The sequence below is a fragment of the Sus scrofa genome, chromosome 15 (genome assembly GCF_054392235.1).
Source record: "Sus scrofa isolate SSC_HxYL_T2T_F1_AM1 chromosome 15, Sscrofa_HxYL_maternal_Yorkshire_Landrace_v2.0, whole genome shotgun sequence".
Taxonomy (NCBI): Eukaryota; Metazoa; Chordata; class Mammalia; order Artiodactyla; family Suidae; genus Sus; species Sus scrofa.
In genome coordinates, this window is record NC_139397.1 from 86732694 (window position 1) to 86757400 (window position 24707).

At 36.8% G+C, this 24707-nt stretch overlaps 1 protein-coding gene across 26 annotated transcripts in view; it reads right to left on the reverse strand.

Annotated features, from left to right (window-relative positions):
• TTC21B (tetratricopeptide repeat domain 21B) overlaps positions 1-24707 on the reverse strand; it is an 875896-nt gene that overhangs the window by 837783 nt on the left and 13406 nt on the right. For 10 of the 26 annotated variants that reach the window (XR_014829483.1, XR_014829482.1, XR_014829481.1 and 7 more), the window contains exons 6-15: positions 21471-21628; positions 18008-18092; positions 16539-16637; positions 13872-14064; positions 13357-13454; positions 12848-13048; positions 8858-8987; positions 4964-5121; positions 2760-2981; positions 347-585 (exon numbers count right to left, since the gene is read on the reverse strand). Coding sequence is in view for 18 of the 26 variants with exons in the window: in XM_084999347.1 (XP_084855473.1) it covers positions 347-585; positions 2760-2981; positions 4964-5121; positions 8858-8987; positions 12848-13048; positions 13357-13454; positions 13872-14064; positions 16539-16637; positions 18008-18092; positions 21471-21628 (1583 nt within the window). In the remaining 8 variants the exon portion in view is untranslated. Of the gene's footprint in view, positions 1-346; positions 586-2759; positions 2982-4963; positions 5122-8857; positions 8988-12847; positions 13049-13356; positions 13455-13871; positions 14271-14574; positions 15114-16538; positions 16638-18007; positions 18093-21470; positions 21629-24707 lie in introns of those variants that run through there. The other 16 variants (XR_014829486.1, XR_014829485.1, XR_014829487.1 and 13 more) reach the window with 4 other exon arrangements.

The following is a 24707-nucleotide window of genomic DNA, read 5'->3' on the forward strand; positions in this document are numbered from 1 at the left end:
TACATTACATAATGCTTTTAAGCTATTAGAATACACACAAACAGGAAGATTCCCAAACAGGAATCTTCCCAAACAGGAAGATTCAGGTCCAAAAATAACATCTGATGAGGGAGGAGTTGAGCAGCAAGAGTCAGCCACAGGCTGAGATAATCATAATTACTCGGATTTCTGTTTTAGGGAGAAGGAGACTTGGTTAGAGTGATTGTGGTTGGTGGTAGTAGAATGAGGCAGGAACACATTAAGGGAAGGATCTGTACAGTATCTGAAATGCAGTTAAAAGAAAAACTTAGGGATTAATTTTAGGAGAGAAATATACAAAACATAATGAGTTGAAAGAACCACTTACCTATAACAAGTGATATATAACATTTTCTCTTTTCTGTGCTTCAGATAGATATCTGCCATTTTTTCTTTAGCCTCTATGAAATAAGGCTGTTCCACAGTGACATTCCGAAGCATGCTTAAAGCCCGCTCCACATCTCCTTGAGCTAAAGCTAGGTCTGCGTTAGCAATAGTAACACGCAGCTCTTCAGATGTCCCAGAAAATTCATGGATGGCATCCTGTAAAACTTTGGCCGCCTCATGCTGTAAAGACAAAATTAAAATAACATCCAAAATTCAACAAGTTACATTAGAAATGAAGATTTTCTACTAGTAGAGAATGAACAAACACATGATATAGCCCAGTTATGACATTCATGAAATATTGATATTTTTATTAAAAATACAAATACTTAAAACTAAATACAGAGACTAAATTCAGATGACATTGTAAATATTTGTTAGCTGAAAAGTCCTCTCAAAACTACCACAACAGCATTCACTACACAAGTGTTGCTGCTACTGTAATTTAATAAACATTTACTTTGCACCCAGTGCTGTATTAACCCATTTAATTTTCACACAACCCCCTAAGGTTACTATTATTAACCCTAGCCTTGTAGTAAGGAAAATGAGACACAGAGAGCTAAGAGGTTAACAAATGATAGAACCAGAATTCTAACTCAGGCAGCCTGACTCGTAGCCATGTTCATTAGTGCATCATTGGTGGGATCCAGTCCACAGTCACTTTCTGTGCTCCATGGCTCTTCATTACATGGCAGATTAGTCCCTGTGATTACCTCAGGTGAATATATTTCCTGATTTCCAAATCTGTACCTCAACCAATCTAAAATGTTGTTTTCATTCATCTCAACTTTAGAGATTCTGAGACATTCTGATTTAAGAAATGTTAAAATGTGAAAAAAATGCATCTTAGAATCAACTATCTATGGTAGAACTGAATCAATTTATCAGTGAAATAGAAATTCTTTGAGATTTGGCATGTATCTAGACATAGCCTTATTTATTTTTTATATTTTCATTTTTTCTATTATAGTTACTTTACAATGTTCTGTCAATTTCTGCTGTAAAGTGACCCAGAAATACAAATACATATGTATTCTCTTCCTCACATTATCCTCCATCACAGACATAGCCTTAATTCCCAGTAAAATGTAAAATATGAAAATAACTGGTTAGCAACTCCTGTAACCTAAAAAACAGATATAAATGATGTTAAATTCCTTCTACAAGGTTCCTTCTCTCAGAATTACATGCTTGTTTTCTATCTGTATTATTCTTTTTAAAATTATTTGATTTTAATGATTTATCTTTATTTTTTATTTTTTTTCTGTGGCATATGGCAGTTCCTGGGTTAGGGGTCAAATCGGATCTGCAGCTGTGACCTATGGCAACACCAGATCTGAGCCAAACCTGTGACCTATGCTGCAGCCTGCAGCAATGCCAAATCCTTAACCCAGTGAGCCAGGCCAAGGATCTAACCCACAGCCTCACAGGCACTATGTTGGATTCTTAACCCACTGAGCCACAATGGGAACTCCTCTATGTTTATTCTTTTATTTTATTAATTTTTTTTTAATAGCCACACTAATGGCACATGAAAGTTTCCCAACCAGGGAGCAATCCAAGCTGTAGCTGCAATAGTGTCAAATCCTTTAACCCAGTGCACCATTGCAAGGACTGAACCCATGCCTATGCAGCAACCTGAGCCACTGCAGTCAGATTCTTAACCCACTGTGCCACAGTGGGAAAAATTGTATTTTAAGTATTTGATTTTACGATTGTTCTATGAGTTTACCTTTCATGTCCTATTATTACCTTTCATGATAGGCAAGGTAATTATACATTATATTATTATACACATTATATACAGATATATTTTTTTTGTCTTTTTGTCTTTTCTAGGGCTGCACCTGTGGCATATGGAGGTTCCCAGGCTATAGGGGTCTAATCAGAGCCACCGGCCTACTCCAGAGCCACAGCAACGCCAGATCCAAGCCCTGTCTGCAACCTACACCACAGCTCACGGCAATGCCGGATCCTTAACCCACTGGGCAAGGCCATGGATTGAACCCGCAACCTCATGGTTCCTAGTTGGATTCATTTCTGCTGTGCCACGGTGGGAACTCCTTATATGCGTTATATTAATACATAAATACATAGCATGGTACATCTTATTATAACATTACAGATATATTTATTATTACATTTCACGGTAGCCAATGTAAGTACACTGACACATAAAGTCATCCAGGTGCAAACTACATCTAACATTAGGGGTGCCAAGTGATGAGAAATAAATTTTCTAAACTTTATCATGTGGCCATGGGAATAATTTTAGCTTTTTCTTTTCCTAATACTACATATACTTAAATACCAAAGTTCATAACTGAGCCACTGAATTAAACTTAATGTACCTGTTCTCCATTTAAGCGGTGAACCTCTACCAACTCAAGAAAGATTGATAAACGATGGCTTGCATCAACTTCAGTTTTTGTGCATTTTGATTTTGAGGAAGCACCAGTTCTCATCCCTGGTAAATTCATTGCCATACGCAGAGTTTTAATTGCTTCTGTTATTTCTCCCATTTTCTTTTGTGACTGAGCTTTTATCAAGTGATATAAAGGATATTCTCTCACCTGAAAAAAAAAAATTCACAAATACATCCTTGAAATGCTAACAACAATAAATACATAATTTATCATACATCAAACATTAAAATAATAGCATCTTTGAGGACAGTCTACACTGATTGTATGCATTGAGGTCTATGTTGTCCTCTTACATTCTGATCACTTAAATCAGAATTAAATCAGAATTCAGGTAACCTGCCACTACCTAGTGTCCCTGTAATTGACACACTGATTAGTGCTTTGACCATGAAAGAAGAGAAATGGTACAAAAAAGTTTATAAGGCTAGCAAATGTATTCTCCGTAATTATTTTAATTTTCAGGAAATGAATTTATCTGAAGTTTCTAGTACTAATATAAAGTTATCAGATTTCTACAAACACAGTTTCTTCTCTTTTTTCCTTTTTAGGGCTGCACCTGCGGCATATGGAAGTTCCCAAGCTAGGGTCGAATTGGAGCTGCAGCTGCTGGCCCATGTCACAGCCACAGCATTGTGGAATGCAAGCTGCATCTGCAACTTATACCATAGTTCATGGCAACACCAGATCTTTAACTCACTGAACAAGACCAGGGACTGAACTTGTATCCTTATGGACACTAGTTGGGTTCTTAACCTGCTGGGCCACAGTGGGAACTCCTTTCTTTTCAATTTTGAAGATTAAAGCTTTCAACATCTTAATTAAACCTTGACTTCATCCTTTGATACTACTCCAAAATACATATTAATGAAGTCTCTGTTTATTTTAGCTATCGACAGCATATACAGAAAAACAGAATGACAAAATGGGGAGTTTCTGTTGTAGCTCAGTGGTTTAAGAACCTGATTAGTATCCATGAGGATGTGGGCTCAATCCCTGGCCTTGCTCAATGAGTTAAGGATCCTGCACTGCTGCGAGCTGCAGTGTGGGTCACAGATGTGGCTCGGATCTGGCATTGCTATGACTGTGGTGTAGGCTGGCAGCTGCAGCTCCAATTCTTCCTTAGCCTGGGAACTTCCATATGCTGCAGCTGGCCTTAAAAAGAAAAAGAAAAAAGAATGATAAAATTAATGAGAAAGGAGTCAAAGAGAAGACCAAAGAAGATGGACACAAAAGAAGGTGATATGGCAGCCATCTAATGGCTACAGTCCTTCTAAGCCTGGGACCTGAGCCCCAGCGAGGCATTGCATTTACCTTTGGACCTTGTGTTCTTCTCCCAAAGATTTTGATTCACAGGGTGGGGCACTGGCACCGGGGTCACAGTGCACCACCAATCATGAGAACTATCATCCTAAGAAGCAGGCATTATCTTCTGCAAACCATGCGTGGAACCTGAATTCCTCAGTGCACTAAAGGGTTCTCACATCACAGGGTCTAAGACACTGCCAACCAAAGCAAAAGTCTGAGGAGCTCCTCTATGACCCTGGGTTGCTGAGGAAGCACCCAAACCTGGGATTTTCCATAAGACTCAGGGATATTGCATGTTCACACTGAATATCATGGATAGAAACGTCATGTTTCTAACCTCAAACCAAATACCAGCTTTCAAAGTGACCAGGCATTCTTTGATGATGTACCTTAAAAAGTTATTAAAAACCAAGGTCCAATATAGAAACAAGCAATAAAATAAAATCCTTAAACATAAAAATATTTGGCATAATGCTCTAAGGATACAGTTATCTTTACATAGTTCATTATTGCATTTAATGTTCACTATAATTGTAGGGTATTATTATATTGGCTTTATAGAAAAGAAAACTGAGGTTCAGAGAGATATTAGTGAAAAGACCAGACACTAATTCCAGGTCTTTTGTTACCAAGTCTCTATCATTCTTTACCACAGTTGCCTCCATTTTTTCTCCTATTGCTCATGAGTTCAAAATATTTTCCATTAAAAATTTTATTTGCAAAATATTACAGACTAAAATGCAAAATAATTGAATATGTAAACATTTGCTAAAGGTTCAAGGAGGGTGATATATCTTTTAACTACTTGAGCCTGGAACACTTACCTTAAAATCATAGCTCAGACAAAGTTCAAGAGCCTGAGAACACAATTTGAATTTTTCCTGAGACAAATAAACCTGAGCCATCAGGAGGTGAGCATCTGCATAAGAAGGACTGCGCTCTAGGCAATGCTGCAGGTTATTATAAGCCGCTTCAATATCACCTAATGAGGAAACAAAGCACTGTTTTAATTCAACTAAGAGACAGAAATTCGAGAGAAGAAGGAAAAAAAGTATTTAGTTTATGGATAGTTCTGGTGTTTGAACTTAAAGAACTCAATTCATAGGGTCACAGTTTAACCTCTATCTGCACTGGTCAGCTGCTTTTTAGTTTGCATGAAAGAATACCCCTAAAGTCAGGCCACTCCTTGGCCACAAGAAGCAAATCAAGAAAACTATGTGAAATGATCAGAATCCAATCACCACAGTTACTAAGAGCCCTATAAATGTACCTTTATTTTCCCGGGCAAAAAAAAAATTTTAATTTACAATTTCATTAAAATAAGTTATGTAAAACACAGAAACTTAAATAGCTAGAATGTTATAGTGCAATACCAACAAAGAATATTTAGTCTAGTAATCATTCTTGGCCAGAAATTTTACTACCATACATAAAATAACAAAAAAGATATAAGGATATATTCCAGAGGTTTAGAAACGTGGGTTACAGATTTAAAATGCCTTTAAATACTAATTGAAATATCAAATGTTTTGGAAACACACCCACTATATACCTGGGAGTTGTCTTTTTTTTTTTTTTTTTTTGTCTTTTGTTGTTGTTGTTGCTATTTCTTGGGCCGCTCCTGCGGCATATGGAGGTTCCCAGGCTAGGGGTTGAATCAGAGCTGTAGCCACTGGCCTACGCCAGAGGCACAGCAACGCAGGATCCAAGCCGCGTCTGCAACCTACACCACAGCTCACAGCAACGCCGGATCGTTAACCCACTGAGCAAGGGCAGGGACCGAACCCGCAACCTCATGGTTCCTAGTCGGATTCGGTAACCACTGCGCCACGACGGGAACTCCTTTTTTTTTTTTTTTAATTGAAGTATAGTTGATTTACAATCTTATGTTAGTTTCAGGTGTAAATCATTAGCAACTCAGTATTTTTGCAGACTGTATTCTATTATAGGTTTTTAAGTACATGTGGGAGTCTTAAAATAGGAGGAAATGATTAAGATTAAAGAGAACAGAATATTGGAATCTACCTTGGGCTTACAGATAATGTAGGAGAAGGCTTTTCAGAGAAATAGCAGCATAGACTCCAGATGCTAGAAGTTTCTCATGCTGTAACCCACACTGATTTGCATTTAGCCATCTCATAAACTGGCCTTAAGCAGGTATAGCTAGGCCAGTTCCCTATGTAACTCTGCTAGGAGAATGGGGCTGGGGGGAGGAAGATGCTAAGTTATCATTTGCTCAGTTACTCTCCGTAACATTACCTGACACCTCAACAGGTAAAATAAAGCTTACAGTCAGGCCTTCAGTTCCCACAGGCTCAACCTTCTTTTAACAGAAATCCGTTTAAACAGAAATCACTTTTCTTAGAGAGAATTAATGAACAAAAATTTGTCTAAGGCAGCACAGTAACTTATTAACTACAGTGTCAAAATTTGTCAATTAGCCATCAAGCATAATAAACATGCTTTTTCATTGTTCATTTTCACTTCATTGTGCTGCAATCCAACACTCAGAACTGTGCAGACAAAAAAGGAAATGGGAAAGTTAAACATAATAAATTTGCATGCAAATTACTACCCCATGTTCTTTTAGGAAGGAAGAGGATTAAGGAGATAATTTGAAAAAAAGAGGTTATTACTAACGGGCGAGTACATAGAAAAGAATTTAGGTTGCAAATAAGAGACTGAAGAAAAAGTGAAGACAGTATGAATAATTGAGATGGTAATCTTTTTTGTTCCTTTTAAAGGTCATGGGGAAGAATATGTCTGGTTAACTTCTGAAGGTCACTAAGTATTTAAAAATGGAGAAATGGGTTATCATTGGTGTGAAAAACAGGCCCATATAAACAAAGATCACATCACATTCTTATCTAAGAACAGCCCAACTTCTCTTGGGTTTAAAAATGAAAGAAATTTCTGTCCTGCAGCTGTGCCTTTGTCAGGATCTTGTGCAATAAAGAATCTGACTGCCAAAAAAAAAAAAAAAAAAAAAAAGAATTTGGCCTGTATCCCAGGTTCCAGGGAGACAGTTTCTAGAGCTCAGAATTTCCCAAGCAACAGGAATGTCTTTGTTACTCACGGTGGGCCCTGACAGTTTATGCTACTGACATGACTCAGGATGGGGTCTGGGCTATGCCAGGAAGCAATCCTGTGATTAGAGGAGTGGGGCTTTGAGCCACACATATACCAGCTTGACTTGCACGATGGGATCTAGAGACTGAGTTTGATCACATGGTAAAGATTCAATCCATGCTTATGTAATAAAACCCTAATAAAAACTCTGGATACTGAATCTTGGGTGAGCTTCCCTGGTTGCTAATGTCCTACAGCTGTAGTCAGGCGTCAGTGTTGGAAAGTTGTTATGTCCTGACTCCACAGGGAGAGGACAATGGAAGCTTCACATTTGGGGCCCTCCCAGAGCTCACCCTCTGCATCTCCTCCTTTTGCTGGTCCAGATTAATATCCTTTGCTATCATACCACTCTAATCCTAAATACAGCGCTTTCCTGAGTAGGAACCCTAAATTTGTAGCCACAAGTGCAGGTGGCCCTGGCAATCCCTCACCTTGTGGCTGCTGGCTAATGTGAGGGTAGACAGATGCAGCACTGTGCCCCTAACCTGTGAAGTTTGGTCCACTCCAGGTAGTTGGTGCCAAAAGTCACTGCAGTTGGCAATTTAGCAAGAATACTGCTATTTAGACAGGTGCCAACACTGTTTCACATTATTTCAGGCTTCTATTTTTTTAAATGGGGTTATATACAAGACTTTCATTCCTAGAGACTTGGGCAATTAAGTATTACTATACTGAGACTGATTTATATCAAAATTGAAAATAAATAGTGTTTAATAAAGTAGTCACAGGACTCCAAGTCCCAGTTTGACCACCTAGACCTAGTAGGTGACACCCATTCCAACTGGGCAGAATGTAGAAATCTCGTGTGGCTCAATAGAACTCAATCAAAAGAAGGTATTACAGAGTCACTTCTTACAACTACAGTATTTACTTTTGAAGTGAAACAAGCTTTTGAGATCTTTTTTTTTTAACAGTTAAAACCAAGAACCAAAAAATTGGTAAAGTCACTCTTAATTCTTTCCATTATGTATAAGAAGTAACTGTACGCAAGAATGAATATCTTTAAGCTGGCTTCTGCCCTCTAGGACATTACAAAATAATTTACTCTGCATAGCATTCAGCCAGCAAAAGTACATGCATAAATACCACATGATAGTCATATATGTTTGTGTGTGTCCTAAAAAGCTAAGGTTATAACTAAGGTCATTTTTTTTAAGCTCTGTACAGCAAGAAACTAAATAGGAATTAATCAATAAATTTCTTAAGGGCCTGAAACCTGGTAAATATCACATTTGGTTATGCCAATGAGTCAACAATTATGGAGTATGATCTCTTCAAAGGAAAGATTAAAGACTATATACTCTTCTTGTCAGGCCCTACTACCACATGATGGACTTTTAAGCGGTAGAACTGTATTTTCCCAGAAATTCACTTGACCCACAAGAGTTTACAGTAATTTTCTTTTAAGAATTAAATAGTAAAGAAAGTCATGTGTTTTATTTTGGATAAAAATTACTTCTCTGTGCACATGGAGAATGTGGATTATATGTGACTCTTCTCTATATATGTGGCGTGTTTAGTTTGTTCATATCTGTTCTTATCAACATCAGAATATAAAGGTGATTTTAAGCTTTTAATGTATATCTTACCTGACAGATATTTCACTTTTGCTATTAGGAAGACAGCTTGCAGAAGACCTGGTACAGTCCTTACTATAGTCTCTAGGACTGAGGTACAACGTCTGAGAAATGGAGAAAGAGGCTTCCCAGGACTTGCAGGCTAAATAAAGCAAATCAGTAGATGATTTTATAAGTTTATAACACTATTCCGCTAAAAATAAACACATATTAATTACAAAGTGAAAGGCAAAACCCACATATTTTCCTAAAATTTTTCTTATTCAATTTACTGCCCCTTATCTTTACTATGACCAGACTAATACTAATTTATCTCCCTGGGATTTATGAACAAACTATTTAAATAACAGCTTTTGCTCAGCAAAATAATTGTGAAATTATTATACAATTACTCATTTGATATTATGTGAAAGGACCATATCTGTTCCAAAGCTTCACTAAGGAACTATATCTATTCAAAGGAGTAGATAATGAGAGGTAGTTTCTTGCTGGAACTGACAGCCAAGGCAATGGCAGTTCCAACTTTCAACGTGCCCTCTGATTTATTCAATTCAATAACTTGTACCACCTTCTAGAATATTTTAAGGTCAGATTTTAGAAAATTCAGGTTTTGTCATTGTAGTACAATCTGAATGTAGAACACACTAATGTATATGACACCAAAAGTCTCAAACCTTCATACTCCCCACTTTTTTCCACCTGGCATGCTGTAGGCACCCAAATTTTTGCTCTTTTTATTAATAGCAAATAAATACACTAACTAAAGCAGTAGTAGAGCCCTTTCTACTCTTTTAATGGCTGTCTACCAATCTTTGTCCAGTGGTTATCCACTCACAACTTAGAAATGTGATTATTAGAGTTTAAGTATCCAATATTCACTCTCCTGGCTTTGGCTTACTTACTTACCTTACTCTTTCCTTTATCCCATCCCCTCAACCTTACACTCCACACATACAGACTCCTAACCGGAGTACAGCCTCTCTTTCTTACTGACAATCACTCCTACAAGAAGCCATTGTTACTAACAAGAAAGTGTGACATCTTCTCACTACATTAAGGCACCAAAAAATGTGTGCTCAGAAGGATTTTCAGAGTATACTGGTGCCTAGAATACTCCAACTTCTTGAAATGTCTAGAGCACATATAACCTATGTAGTAAAATTCAGCATTCTTTGTCTTATATTATTCTATAGTAGTTTCACATTTAGTTTTGCCTCTTTTATAGAGAGCATATTCTTAAAAATATTTATGTTTTCACTGTAACTGAAAATAAAGTATATAACACAGAGAACTCTAGTCAATATTCTGTGATATCCTATATGGAAAAATAATCTGACAAGGAATGGATATGTGTATATGTATAACTGAATCACTTTGCTGTATAGTAGAAATTAATAGAACATTATAAATCAACTATACTTCAATAAAATTTTTAAAAAATGAAAAAAAAAGAATGCATAGACAATAGGGTGAGGTTCTGATAATGTTCTTCACCACTTGCTAAGAATTGCTTATGGAAAACAACGATCATTTTTACTGTAATTTTAGACTGAATAATAGGAAAAAACCTAGGACTTATATGGCAAATCTCTAAGACAGCATCTGTCTAATTTTTAAAAAACTCCATACATAAAAGGGCCAAAGAAGTAGGAACAGAGCTGGAGAGAGAAACAAGTCTGCCTTTCTGATATTTCCCCCTGAAATATAAATTGGGAATTATAAACGCTAATTAGATTCTACCATGCTGATTAAAGGTTACATAGTGGAAAAATAAGATGTCTGTGGACCAAGGACCCAACCACCACTTAAGACATTATTTCTTGCTCCTTGTACAATATAGTCTCAGCACAGGTACCAGCACAATCCTGCAAAAATGTTGAACTGGATCATGCTGGAAGTGCTGCAGAGGCTCCCAACTGTTCTCAGAACTGAAGCCAGAGAAGTTACAACAGGTCTTCTGTGTTGTGACCTCGTGGTGAATGCTCCCCACCTCCTCACTCTGTCGTGGCCACACTCATCTCCTTGTGTCCCTCTGGGCCACCACATAACACTCCATTTGCCTAAAACACTCTCTACCATATTTCCACATGACCTTCACATTTTTTCAAATGTTACCATCTCATGAAGCCTAGCCAGCCCACCTTATCTAAAATTACTATTCCCTCTCTCCGCCCTGTTATTTTCTTCTGTGATGTTCTAACAGTATATGATTGATAATGTCTCTTTCTGCTAGTATTCATGCTTCAAGAAGGCAAGGGTTGTAGTTTGTCTTTATGCCACTATTTCCCCAGCTTTGAATAGTGTGCTGGGTACCTACAAGCCTTTGTTGATGAATTTTAAATACTGCATGAGTATCTCAGACTAAGACTGAGATCAACGCCAGGTGTGATTCCAGAGGGGTTAGTTGGAAAAAATAGATATTAAAGTCTTGAAACGGACATGATAATCAATGAAAGGCAGCATAGGCTCTGTGAGGAAAGGTCATTATTCTCATTTCCTTTTTAGTGGGGCTGTAAATCAGGGAGAATGCTAATAACTAGGCTTTTAGGAGTGAAGTATTTGATAGCACCCATCACGCTATCACTGTGTTGAATTGTGAGTTGTGTATAATAAAGTCATCTGCTTCCTGTCCATAATAAAAGAGTGTTGACTAGTGGATCTACATCAACTCGGAATGAACTCCCTGGTAACCCAATACAGGGTTCCCTTCTCAGTTCTACCTGGGAGCTAGATAAGGCAGATGATATTTGACAAGAAAAATCCACATAAACTAGATGATGATCAGGATCCAAAAGAATACAGTAATCTGGAGTCATGGGATAAAGCTGAGGAGAAAACAACTCTGAGGAGATGTCCCACATAGGGTTAAATGTGGAATCCTACACTTGGGTCCAAAGTTGGAGTGAATAACATATCTAAGGATTTTAGTTAACAGTTCATTCAACAGGGTTCGATGATGTAATGTGATTCACAAAAAGCTGGATGAACATCCAGAATTAATCTTAAGTCTTGCAGGCCAAATCCATATTAGGAAGAGTGACCTCAATGAGGCGCCGACAAAATAAAGAATAGCCTCAGGCTCATAACCAGGGTTCTAAAACTATGTCATATAACAAATGAATGGTTGAGAACCTGGAATTGTTTAGAGTTACATCAAAACTAATTTCCAAAATCTGAAGGTCTATTTTATGAATGAGGAATGATCCTTGCCTAGACTAAGTAATTTGACTTGCTCCAGGTCATTCCAGAGAGATAAGGAAGAACAGTAAATGGGTGAGTTTTTTTTTTAAGCACACAGCAGACTTTCTTTTTCTTTTCTTTTTTTTTTTTTTTTTTTTGGTCTTTTTGCCTTTTCTAGGGCCGGTCCCACAGAATGTGGAGGTTCCCAGGCTAGGGGGCTAATCGGAGCTATAGCCGCTGGCCTACACCACAGCCACAGCAACTCAGGATCTGAGCTGAACTCAGGATCTGAGCCGCATCTGTGACCTACACACAGCTCACAGCAATGCTGGATCCTTAACCCACTGAGCAAGGCCAAGGATCGAACCCGCAACCTCATGGTTCCTAGTCGGATTCATTAACCACTGAGCCACAACAGGAACTCCAAAACAGACTGACTTAACATAGGACATATAGTCTAACAATCAGTCATATAATAAGAACTCCATCTTTGAGTGCGATGGGGTGAGCACTTAATTGAAGAAGTTATGGAGGAGATTCAAATACAACGTAGCAACTGAATTAAATGACTTCTAATAGTTTAAATTCAAGACTATAAGATTTTATGAATTACAAATGAGTATTTGTAAACCAATATACTTATTAGTTGATAGCAGTCATTACTACAAATATTTTGATTGAAATTATTTCACTTAATACAGATACAAATACTTTCATTTTAAGATGCTGATTATAGTCTAACATGTGGAACACAATTTATTGGCACATATTACGAAACATCATGTAGCTGCATCCTTGAGACTAAGTCCCAGAATCACTTACCTGCATTGGACAGAAATTCAAATAGTCTGTAATAATTTCTAGCAAGAAATCGGGATTTAACTTCTCAAAATACTGTATGCCAAGGGGTAAATCTTCTAAATGTGAAAAATGAGTATCCAGGGCATCATTTAACAGATTAATAACTTCTTCTTGTCGTTTATTTTTCTTCATAGCAAGAATTGCATGTAAATAGGTTAATTCCTGAAAAGTAAGTAGTTTTCATAAATGACCCCATTCAGTTATAAGGCAATTCAACTTAGACTTCAAATGTATATGAAGTGTTATTTATGTGAAATATTTGTTCAAACTTTATTAACTTGAATGGATTTTTAGAATCTTGTGGAAGAATAAAGTCTAATTTTACATGGAGGTAAATTAATAAATGAATTACATATAAAATTAGTGTACCTTAGTACTCTAAGACCATTACTAAATATTAAGACATTTAAAATTTCACATTTTATAAAGAGCACCTAGGATCTACCATCTGATAAAATAAAATACTATACCGCTGGTTTTCCAATAGACTGCTGAATTTCCCTAAGGAATTCTAGCTGATGCTCTGCCTCCTGTAACTGTCCTTCTATCAACTGACACTGAATGCATCCTAAAACCAAATGAACAAAAGCAGTCAAAGTCCACATCATTTCAGGCATGTACACTTCACAAACAATATTAAATAAGGCTTTTTTGGCCATAATACCTTGAAGTTTTAGATTAAAAAAAAAACAGGAAGAAGAAAAAGAGTGAAAGAAAACAAAATGAATAGCTTTGTAGTCATATAAAATCAGTTACTAAGGAATTCATAATTTATGGGAATTATCTCATAAAAATCTATTCTCTCAAGATATTATTTAAGAAGTAAAAGTTTTATTTTTCAAGGTACATGATTTTCTTCTGTTGTAAACAGTGGAGAATAGGTTAATTTTAGAACATGGCAAAATACGTCTTTTCTCAAAGGCAGAGATTAAAAGCAACTATTACTTGCATCTGTATGAGGAATACTCATAGAAAGCTGTCATACCGATTAGTGCAGAGACATTGTTTTCTCCTAGTGTTAAGGAAGCATTATACCACTTCAATGCCTCTTTAACTTTTCCTTGTAAAACCAGGTGGTATCCAAGTTCTGTAGCAAATTCTGATTCCTGAGGAGTTAAATTAAAAGCTCTTTCTACTAATGTTTGAGTTTTCTGAAGAATGAGTTGACTACGTCCACACTAAAAAGAAAAAAAGAATTAAGTTAGACCAAAGACTTCTACTCAGATGGGAGAATTAGTTTTATGTGTGTGTGTATACATACACATTATTTGTACTTCACAGAAGCAAAATGTAGAACAAAATAATTTTATAACCAAAGAAAAATAAAACTGCTCTGTTTACTATCTAGACAACGCAGCAAGCAAGAGTTTATATGCTATTAGAACTTAAATATGGAGTTCCCGTCGTGGCGCAGTGGTTAACGAATCCGACTAGGAACCATGAGGTTGTGGGTTCGGTCCCTGCCCTTGCTCAGTGGGTTAAGGATCCGGCGTTGCCGTGAGCTGTGGTGTAGGTTGCAGACGCGGCTCGGATCCCGCGTTGCTGTGGCTCTGGCGTAGGCCGGTGGCTACAGCTCCGATTGGACCCCTAGCCTGGGAACCTCCATATGCCGCGGGAGCGGCCCAAGAAATAGAAACAACAACAACAACAACAACAACAACAACAACAAAAAAAAAAAAAAAAAGAACTTAAATATCCTAATTTAAGTAGTGCTTTAAAAAAAAAAAAAAACAGCTGGGAATTCCTGTCCTGGCTCAGCGAAAACAAATCCAACTGACATCCATGAGGAGGATGTGGGTTTGATCCCTGGCCTTGCTCAAAGGGTTAAAGGATCAGGCATTGCCGGGCACTGTGGTGTAGGTCACAGATGTGGCTTGGATGTGGCATTGCTATGGCTGTAGCTGTGGCCAGCAGCTGGAGCGCTGATTCAGCCCCTAGACTGGGAACTTCTATATGTGTGGGTATGACCCTAAAAAGCCAAAAAAACCCAAAACAAAACAAAAAACCAGCCATCTTAAAAAGTATACTGCTTCTAATGATGTTTCACAAGCATATTTTTTAGAGCTTTTTTCAACTGCCTCATGATTGCCTTACAATTGGGAAAAGACAATCATTTCTTTAAGTTTTTATATATATAAGTGAGTTTGTGTAAATATATATGTATAGCATAAAACATATATATAAAATATACACAGATGTGTGTTTGTGTATTATTGAATCAAAAACCAGGATAAGTATCTTCTTTACCTCTAAAGACAAGTGTATCACCAGTGAGAAGCATGCCTTAGAATCTTCTTAAAAAAAAAAACCAAAAAACCTTCAAAAATATTTCAAGAAATGGTAATGCTGTTAGAATATGTTAGAATATGTATAATAACCCTTGAACACAACAACTTTTAGGAGTTGTTACTAAACTGATTTGTTGTCAACTAATAAGAACCATATGTCTGAAAGTAGGTAAATAAAAAAGATAAATATCTCCTTAATTCAAATTTTTATAATGGGGGATAGAGGGGCAGTTATTCTAAATTTCACATGATCTGACGATCTTTGTATTTAAATAAACGAATTCAGACTATTCATGTCACTTAACAATTAATATCCTTGATTATTTTCTTTCAATTTTATTTTACTTACTTTGTGTGGCTTTTTCCTTATTTTTATTTTTTCTAATTTAGCTAACTTTTAATCCTCTCATTTCTTGTACAATTTTAAGATTCTGTTATATTTATTCCATTCTTTTTTTTTTTTTTTTTTTGGTCTTTTTAGGGCCACACCTGTGGTATATGGAAGTTCCAAGCTACAAGTCAAATCAGAGCTGCAGCTGCCAGCCTATGCCACAACAATGTGGGATGTGAGCAACATCTGCAACCTACACGGCTCACGGTAACGGTGATGACGGATCCTTGACTCACTGAGCAAGGTCAGGGATGGAACCCATGTCCTCATGATCCTAGTCAGGTTCACAACCACTGAGCCATGACTGGAACACCCTCTCTATTCCAGTCTTGATTACCTTCTTTTTATTTAGTGTGCATAATAAAATCATTTCTTTACTATTATTAAAAAAAAAAAGGAAGCATTCTCATCATGGCTCAGCAGTAATGAGCCTGACTAGTATCCATGAGAATGTGGGTTTGATTCCCAGCCCTGCTCAGTGGGCTAAGGATCTGGCATTGCTGTGGCTGTGGTGTAGGCCAGCAGCTACAGCTCCAATTCAACCCCTAACTTGGGAAGTTCCATATGCCACGAGTGCAGCCCTAAAAAAAATAAATAAATAAATAAATAAATAAAAAATAGCAACCATTTCCCTCATCAAAAATATTCTATTACCCACTTTAAAACAAATAGCTTCAAAAACACAAAGAACAATCTGAGTCATAACTCCTACACTCTGGTTAAAATAAACCACTTCCCACTTCCTTTGTCTGCAAGGCATTTCCTTATGCTTAAAGGATCCACAAGTGCCACTTCGTCCATGAAGGTTTCTGATAGTTGGAAACTATCTCCTCTGATCTACCTTTCTTAAGAATGTATCGCATATTTATAAACATATCACATTTTCAATCAAGGTCATGCTTTGGTGCTTCAACCTTTGTGACTTATTTTATATTTCCAGCTACAAATAACAGACTTCTGTTGGCACTCTTACAGTTCTGCTGAAGGCTACTGTGATCTTATAAAAAAGCTGAGCATTCTGTGGTTCCATGGCATCCAGTGCATTTCCTAAGTTTTCCAGCTTGGTGGCAGCCTAAAGCAAAAGTATCCAGTTTAATCTTAGAGTAAAATAAGAACAAAAGAACGTAATACATGACATGTACACTAATAAATATTTTGATTAATATTTTAAATATCTTTGCTTTTATAAATTTCCCCTCTTCCAATGAAATCTTTTATGTTGCAAGAGGTATAAAAAGTCCTTTTATAAAAAGTGCAACAATTATAAATAAATAATCACATTTTAAAATGTTTCTTTAATAGTTGTTATTGAATGGTGAAACCTTTAGGTGGGTAAAGATACCCAGAGTATTCAATTAACTATACTTGCCAAGTTCCCTCTCCAATAATTAATTCATGATTCACATGAGATTTGAATGATAACATATTTACAAACATTAATATTATATGAGATAGTTCCTAAACTGCCTGTATAGCCTGGTTTATATTCAAAATATTCTCTAGAACATAAGAGTTCCCATCGTAGATCAGCGGAAACGAATCTGACTGACATCCATGACGATGCCGGTTTGATCCCTGGCCTTGTTCAGTGGGTTAAGGATCTAGCGTTGGCATGAGCTGTGGTGTAGGTCACAGACATGGCTCAGATCCCATGTTGCTGTGGCTGTGGCGCAGGCCAGTGGCTACAGCTCCGATTCAACCCCTAGCCTGGGAACTTCCATATGTTGCAGGTGCAGTCCTAAAAAGACAAAAATAAAATAAAATATTCTCTAGAATAGAAAAACCATTACAATACTTAGCATAAATAATTTCAATGCCTGGAAAATTTAAAGAAGAGTTACTCCTTCTAAGATTCTTCTAGTATTTGCTGAAGTATTTACTCGGTACCATCACATTAACCAATTTAACCAAGATAAATACCAGTCTATATCTAATACTTGTTATGATACTATTTATTTCAGACTGGATTCTGGCATTCCACAATTCTCTATACAGTCAATGTGTGCATTACTAGAAAAACACATGCCTTATACGGTCCCATTGGATTTCATCCTAAATTCATTTAATTTATGCAAACTCAATATAAAATTGCAAAAACACTATGAATTATATTTTGTATATGTTCTCTTTCACACCCAGTATCACATGTTACATTAATCATGTACATTACTGCACATGAGTTTTACAAAGAAACTGCACATGCTGTAATTAATAATTTTACAAGTTTTCCAGGGTAATTTTAATTATATACTGTTTTTGCTTTACTAGGTGATTTAAGAAGCCCGCCTCTTTGTTAAGGTATATTTCTAGAAATCAACTAAAAATTACCATGACATACATTCTAAAAGAGCACTTCAAGGCTCTAATTTGCATGCACGCACATGTGTATGTAATGAAATATACATTTAATATAGTCAACATAAATAATACAATACAACTTACCTTCTCTATATCCCCATCCCTACACAAATGGTAAAGGGCCAGCATTCTTAGTGCTTCCACATTCTGATTATCTTGAAGCAATATCCTGCAAAAAAATTTCAGTTAATGCTGAAATAAACTTATGCATTTTTTAATTTGATGGCTTGAAATGCTGGTTTTCTGGTCTAGACCATTCCACTGTCTAAATAAGTAATATTAATTAGTAAAATAACATTTCCTTTATGAAAAATATCAATCTCATTATTTAAACCAAAAAGAATCTCTTGACCTTATTTTTAGTATATTTAAGAAAGATAGCAAAAGATTCTACCACTCTCATTAAATCCAGTAGCAACCCTGAATATAGTACTAGTTAACCATACCCAACAGCTAATATAAAGGAATAATTCACCTTGACTATACGGATTTATTACAAGAATTCAGGAATGTAAAGATGGGTTGAATATTTAAATATCTATTAAAATAATTCACAACATTAAAATAGATTCCAATGTAATAAAAACAAATTTTAAAATATTATTTAAAAATCCTTTTTTTGATAGGAACAGAAAACAAACTTAGTAAGAAATATGCAAAAGTTATAGAAATTCATATAAAACTTTACTCAAGGGTATTCAAAAAAGGAACTGAACAAATGTGGCAACACATTAGGTTTCTCATCATGCATTGTGCCATACTGAATTATTAGAGCCAATTTTTCATTCTCCCTGAGTACATACATGCTTTCTGCCATGAAACTGAGCAGTTCCTCCTACAAATGCTAACTTGTACTTCATGGACCCCTGACTACAGACTTGGACATCCTTCTTGGCCCCTGGGATGTGAACAAGAATGGCAGTGGGCCACGCTGGCTTCAGAGAAATAGCATACTTCTGCCTGTCCTCTGCATCTCTGCTATGACTATGAGATGGGCTTCCTCTAGGTAGCCAGTGCTCTTTGGCCTGAGCCCAGGAAAGAACACGCTTAGAGCAGACCAGAGTTCAAACTGCAGTGAGGTGTCATGCCCTCCCAGCTGAAACTTGAATAAGAGCCCCAGCCAATCTGGTCTAGATCAGTGACCCTAGATGACCCACACTGAAGTGAGAAACGAATGCATATTATAGCAGGTGCCCCAAGATTTGTGGGGTTTTGCTGCACATCCATTGCTCCCTAATGGCAATACTCATTTAGGGTCAAAAAAATCTCCCCAAATAATCTACAGATTTAATGCAATTCAACCCAATATCTTATAAGTTTTTTTTTTAACATAAGTTATTCTGACAGCTGCAAAAGAAGAGCCAAGAAAACTATCAAAAAAAAAAAAAAAAAAAAAAAAACCAAGGTGGAAAACTTCCCTTAACAGATATCAAAATCCTTCAGAAGTATAGGAAAGAACAGATCCAGTTAAAAAGAAAGAAAGGAACAGTAAGTACACAGGGATAAAATAGCTTTTAGCATAAAGATGCTCAATCTCAACATGATCAAGGAAATGAAAAAAATAAGGTACCATCCTTATTCTACCAAATTGTCTTAAAAAAAACCCCACATGGATAATAGCCGAAATTGGTGAGGGCAGGGATGGGGGCATTCAATAGACTATTGTTGAGAATATAAATAAGTATAATTAACAATTTGGGAGTGTTTATCAAAATGTCAAATGTGTACACCTGAGGTGGAGACTGCACTCTGCATGGCTGGCTCCCTCTGTTCAAAAGCCATCTTCTCAAAGGCCTTTCCAGACCAGCCCATTAAATCAAAGCCTCTCCTCTACTACCTATTTCCGTCTTTATTTTTTCTCCATTGCACTTATAACTTCCTAACATACTATGTAATTTCTTACTTGTTCTGCTTATTACATCCGTCTGTTCGCATACAAAATGTCTACCTTTGAGCAAAAATAAACCAAGGGGACCTAATCAAACTGACAAGCTTTTTGCACAGCAAAGGAAACCAAAAAGAAAACAAAAAGACAACTTACAGAATGGGAGAAAATAGTTTCAAGCGATGCAACTGACAAGGGCCTAGTCTCTAAGATACACAAACAATTTACACAACTCAACAGCAAAAAAGCCAACAACCCAATGGGAAAATGGGCAAAAGACCTGAACTGACATTTCTACAAAGAAGACACACAGGTGGCCAACAAGCACATGAAAAAATGCTCAGCATCACTGACTATTAGAGAAATGCAAATCAAAACTACCATGAGATACCACCTCACAGCAGTCAGAATGGCCATCATTAATAAGTCCACAAATAACAAATGCTGGAGGGGGTGTAGAGAAAAGGGAACCCTCCTGCACGGTTGGTGGGAATGTAAGCTGGTATAACCACTATGGAGAACAGTTTGGAGATACCTTAGAAAACTATACATAGAACTGCCATATGACCCAGCAATCCCACTCTTGGGCATATATCCAGACAAAACTCTACTTAGAAGAGACACACGCACCCGCATGTTCATTGCAGCACCATTAACAATAGCCAAGACATGGAAACAACCTAAATGTCCATCAACAGAGAACTGGATTAGGAAGAAGTGGTATATGTACACAATGGAATACTACTCAGCCATAAAAAGGAATAAAATTATGCCATTTGCAACAACATGGGTGGAACTAGAGACTCTCATACTGAGTGAAATAAATCAGAAAGACAAAGACAAATACCATATGATTTCACTTATAACTGGAATCCAATATACAGCACAAATGAACATTTCCACAGAAAAGAAAATCATGGACCTGGAAAATAGACTTGTGGCCACCTGGGGGGAGAGGGAGGGAGTAGGAGGGATCAGGAGCTTGGGGTTATCGGATACAATTTGGAATGGATTTACAATGAGATCCTGCTGAGTAGCATTGAGAACTATGTCTAGATACTTATATTGTAACAGAACAAAGGGTGGAAAAAAAATGTATACATGTAAGTGTATCTTGGCCCCCATGCTGTACAGCGGAAAAATAAATTAAAAAAATAATAAAAAATAAAATAAAATAAAATGTCTATCTTTGAATAGCTACTCAGATGTTTATGTAAATCAATATATTCAGGTTTTTCTGATTGCTTTTTTCTTTTTTTTTTGCTTTTGAGGGCCCACTTGTGGCAAATAGGGGTGTCCAGGTTAGGGATTCAATTGGAGCTATAGCCACACCACAGCCACAGCAACAGAGATCTGGGCCATGTCTGCAACTTATATCTCAGCTCACAGCAATGCTGGATCCTTGACACAAAAATCAAGGCCAGGGATCGAACTAACATCCCCAGTGGTTTCCTGGTGGCTCAAAAGTTAACCATCCTGTGGCAGGTTAACAATCTGGTGTTGTTGCAGCTGTGGCTCAGGTCACTGCTATGGCTCAGGTTCCACCCTAGCCCAGGAACTTCCACATGCTTTGAATGTGGCCAAAAAATACACACAGATTTTCTTTTTTCTTGAAATTATAACCAGATCCCATGATACTTATATCATCCTTTTTGACCTAACCTCTGTGCTGTCTCAACCACCTGGTCCCAATCTTTCAAGGCTAGTTGTAGTTTCATTTTCTTTATAAAGGCAGGAAGGAAACTTGGAAAGTTCATGATTATCTGGTTCACAGTCTCCAGAGCACCTGAATAATTCTGGCGCATTTCAAGGCATTGTGCCTAACGGGAGAAAAGAGAAAAAAGTGACATCAAAACTGTGATCGCAAATGCTAAGGTTTTCACAGCAGTTATCCTGGAATAGGCAGAATACTAGTGTTTAACATTTTCTATATTTCTGTTTTCTGACTTTTCTGTAAGGAATAGTTATCACTTTTATAATCAGAAAAACAAGTTTTTATCAAAACAAAATTTTATTTTATTTTTTTGACTTTTCTAGGGCTGCACCCGCAGCATATGGAGGTTCCCAGGCGAGGGGTCTAACCGGAGCTATAGCCGCTGGCCTTCACCAGAACCACAACAACGAGGGATCCAAGCTGCGTCTGAGACCTACACCACAGTTCACAGCAACGCCGGATCCTTAACCCACTGAGCAAGGCCAGGGATCGAACCCACAACTTCATGGTTCCTATTCAGATTCATTAACCACTGAGCCACGACGGGAACTCCTATTAAAACAAAATTTTAAAACATCACAGAATAAAAATATTTTAAGTGATCTTGTTTTAAAATCCACTTTTAAGTAGTTGAGAAATATAATTACATAAAAATTTTAAAATATTTTTAGAAACATCATAAAATAAAGAATTTTCTACTTACAACAGAAAAACTACCTTTTAGAATATAAAATATTTCCAGGATATTTGCAAGTAGCATCTAATACTAAGAGATTTTGTATATTTTTTTAAAAAATTACTTTCAGGTTAAAGAAGATAAAGTTTTAAAGAATAAGCAAAACAAAGTTCAGAACTATCACATTTTCACTTCTAGTTATTTTTTTTTTTTAATTTTGTCTTTTTAGGGTGGCACCCAAAGCATATGGAAGCTCCCAGGCTAGAGGTCGAAATTGGACTGCAGCTGCCAGCCTACTCCACAGCCACAGCAATGCCAGATTCAAGTCATGTCTGACCTACACCACAGCTCATGGAAACACTGGATCCTTAACCCACTGAGTGGGGCCAGGGATTGAATCCACAACCTCATGGATAGTAATTGGTTCCTTTACCGCTGAGCCACAAGAGAAACTCCCACTTATAGTAATTTTCATAAGGCAATAATTGATAAGACCAAAAAGAAGCACGTATTTGTCAGAATTATTTATAATAGGAAAAATTAGAATAATTCCACATAGGAATAAATTATACCATATTTAGTTAATAAAATTTTAGGTGGCCATTAAAAATCATTATGTAAATTTATTGACATGAAGGGATATCATTTACAATGATTGTTTATTTAGCTATTTAGTGATCTCCAATGGTGAAATTAAGTTTTAATTCAAATATCATATATTCTGAAAATTTTTTACAATATCCATGTACTACTTTCATAGTCAGAAAATATAATACTATATAGTTATAGCACTTTAAGAACAGATGATGGGATATTTGTCATATGTCAGATTTTTTTTGACAAAGATATTCATTTTATTTTTTATTTTTTTATATATAATTATTTTAATTTTTTTTTCATTACAGCTGGTTTACAGTGTTCTGTCAATTTTCTAGTGTACAGCATGGTGACCCAGTTACACATGTATGTATAGATTCTTTTTTCTCACATTATCATGCTTCATTATAAGTGACTAGATACAATTCCCAGTGCTACACAGCAGGATCTCATTGCTAATCCATTCCAAAGGCAGTAGTCTGCATCTATTAACCCCAAGTTCCCAATCCATCCCACTTCCTCCCCTCCCCCTCCCCCTTGGCAACCATGAGTCTATTCTCCAAGTCCATGATTTTCTTTTCTGTGGAAATGTTCATTTGTGCTGTATATTGGATTCCAGTTATAAGTGAAATCATATGGTATTTGTCTTTGTCTTTCTGATTTATTTCACTCAGTATGAGAGTCTCTAGTTCCACCCATGTTGTTGCAAATGGCATAATTTTATTCCTTTTTATGGCTGAGTAGTATTCCATTGTGTACATATACCACTTCTTCCTAATCCAGTTCTCTGTTGATGGACATTTAGGTTGTTTCCATGTCTTGGCTATTGTTAATGGTGCTGCAATGAACGTGCGGGTGCGTGTGTCTCTTCTAAGTAGAGTTTTGTCTGGATATATGCCCAAGAGTGGGATTGCTGGGTCATATGGCAGTTCTATGTATAGTTTTCTAAGGTATCTCCAAACTGTTCTCCATAGTGGTTATACCAGCTTACATTCCCACCAACCGTGCAGGAGGGTTCCCTTTTCTCTACACCCCCTCCAGCATTTGTTATTTGTGGACTTATTAATGATGGCCATTCTGACTGCTGTGAGGTGGTATCTCATGGTAGTTTTGATTTGCATTTCTCTAATAGTCAGTGATGCTGAGCATTTTTTCATGTGCTTGTTGGCCACCTGTGTGTCTTCTTTGTAGAAATGTCAGTTCAGGTCTTTTGCCCATTTTCCCATTGGGTTGTTGGCTTTTTTGCTGTTGAGTTGTGTAAATTGTTTGTGTATCTTAGAGACTAGGCCCTTGTCAGTTGCATCGCTTGAAACTATTTTCTCCCATTCTGTAAGTTGTCTTTTTGTTTTCTTTTTGGTTTCCTTTGCTGTGCAAAAAGCTTGTCAGTTTGATTAGGTCCCCTTGGTTTATTTTTGCTTTTATTTCTGTTGCTTTGGGAGACTGACGTGAGAAAACAATTGTAAGGTTGACGTCAGAGAATGTTTCGCCTATGTTCTCTTCCAGGAGTTTGATGGTGTCTTGTCTTACATTTAAGGCTTTAAGCCATTTTGAGTTTATTTTGTGCATGGTATGAGGGTGTGTTCTAGTCTCATTATTTTGCATGCAGCTGTCCAGTTTTCCCAGCACTACTTGCTGAAAAGACTTTTTTCCCACTCTATATTCTCTTCTCCTTTGTCGAAGATTAACTGACTGGAGGTGTCTGGGTTTATTTCTGGGATCTCTCTTCTGTTCCATTGGTCTGTATGTCTGTTTTGGTACCAATACCACACTGTCTTGATTACTGTGGCTTTGTAATATTGCCTGAAGTCTGGGAGAGTTATGCCTCCTGCTTGTTTTTTTTTTCCTCAAGACTGCTTTGGCAATTTGGTGTCTTTTGTGGTTCCATGTAAATTTTTGCACTGTTTGTTCTAGT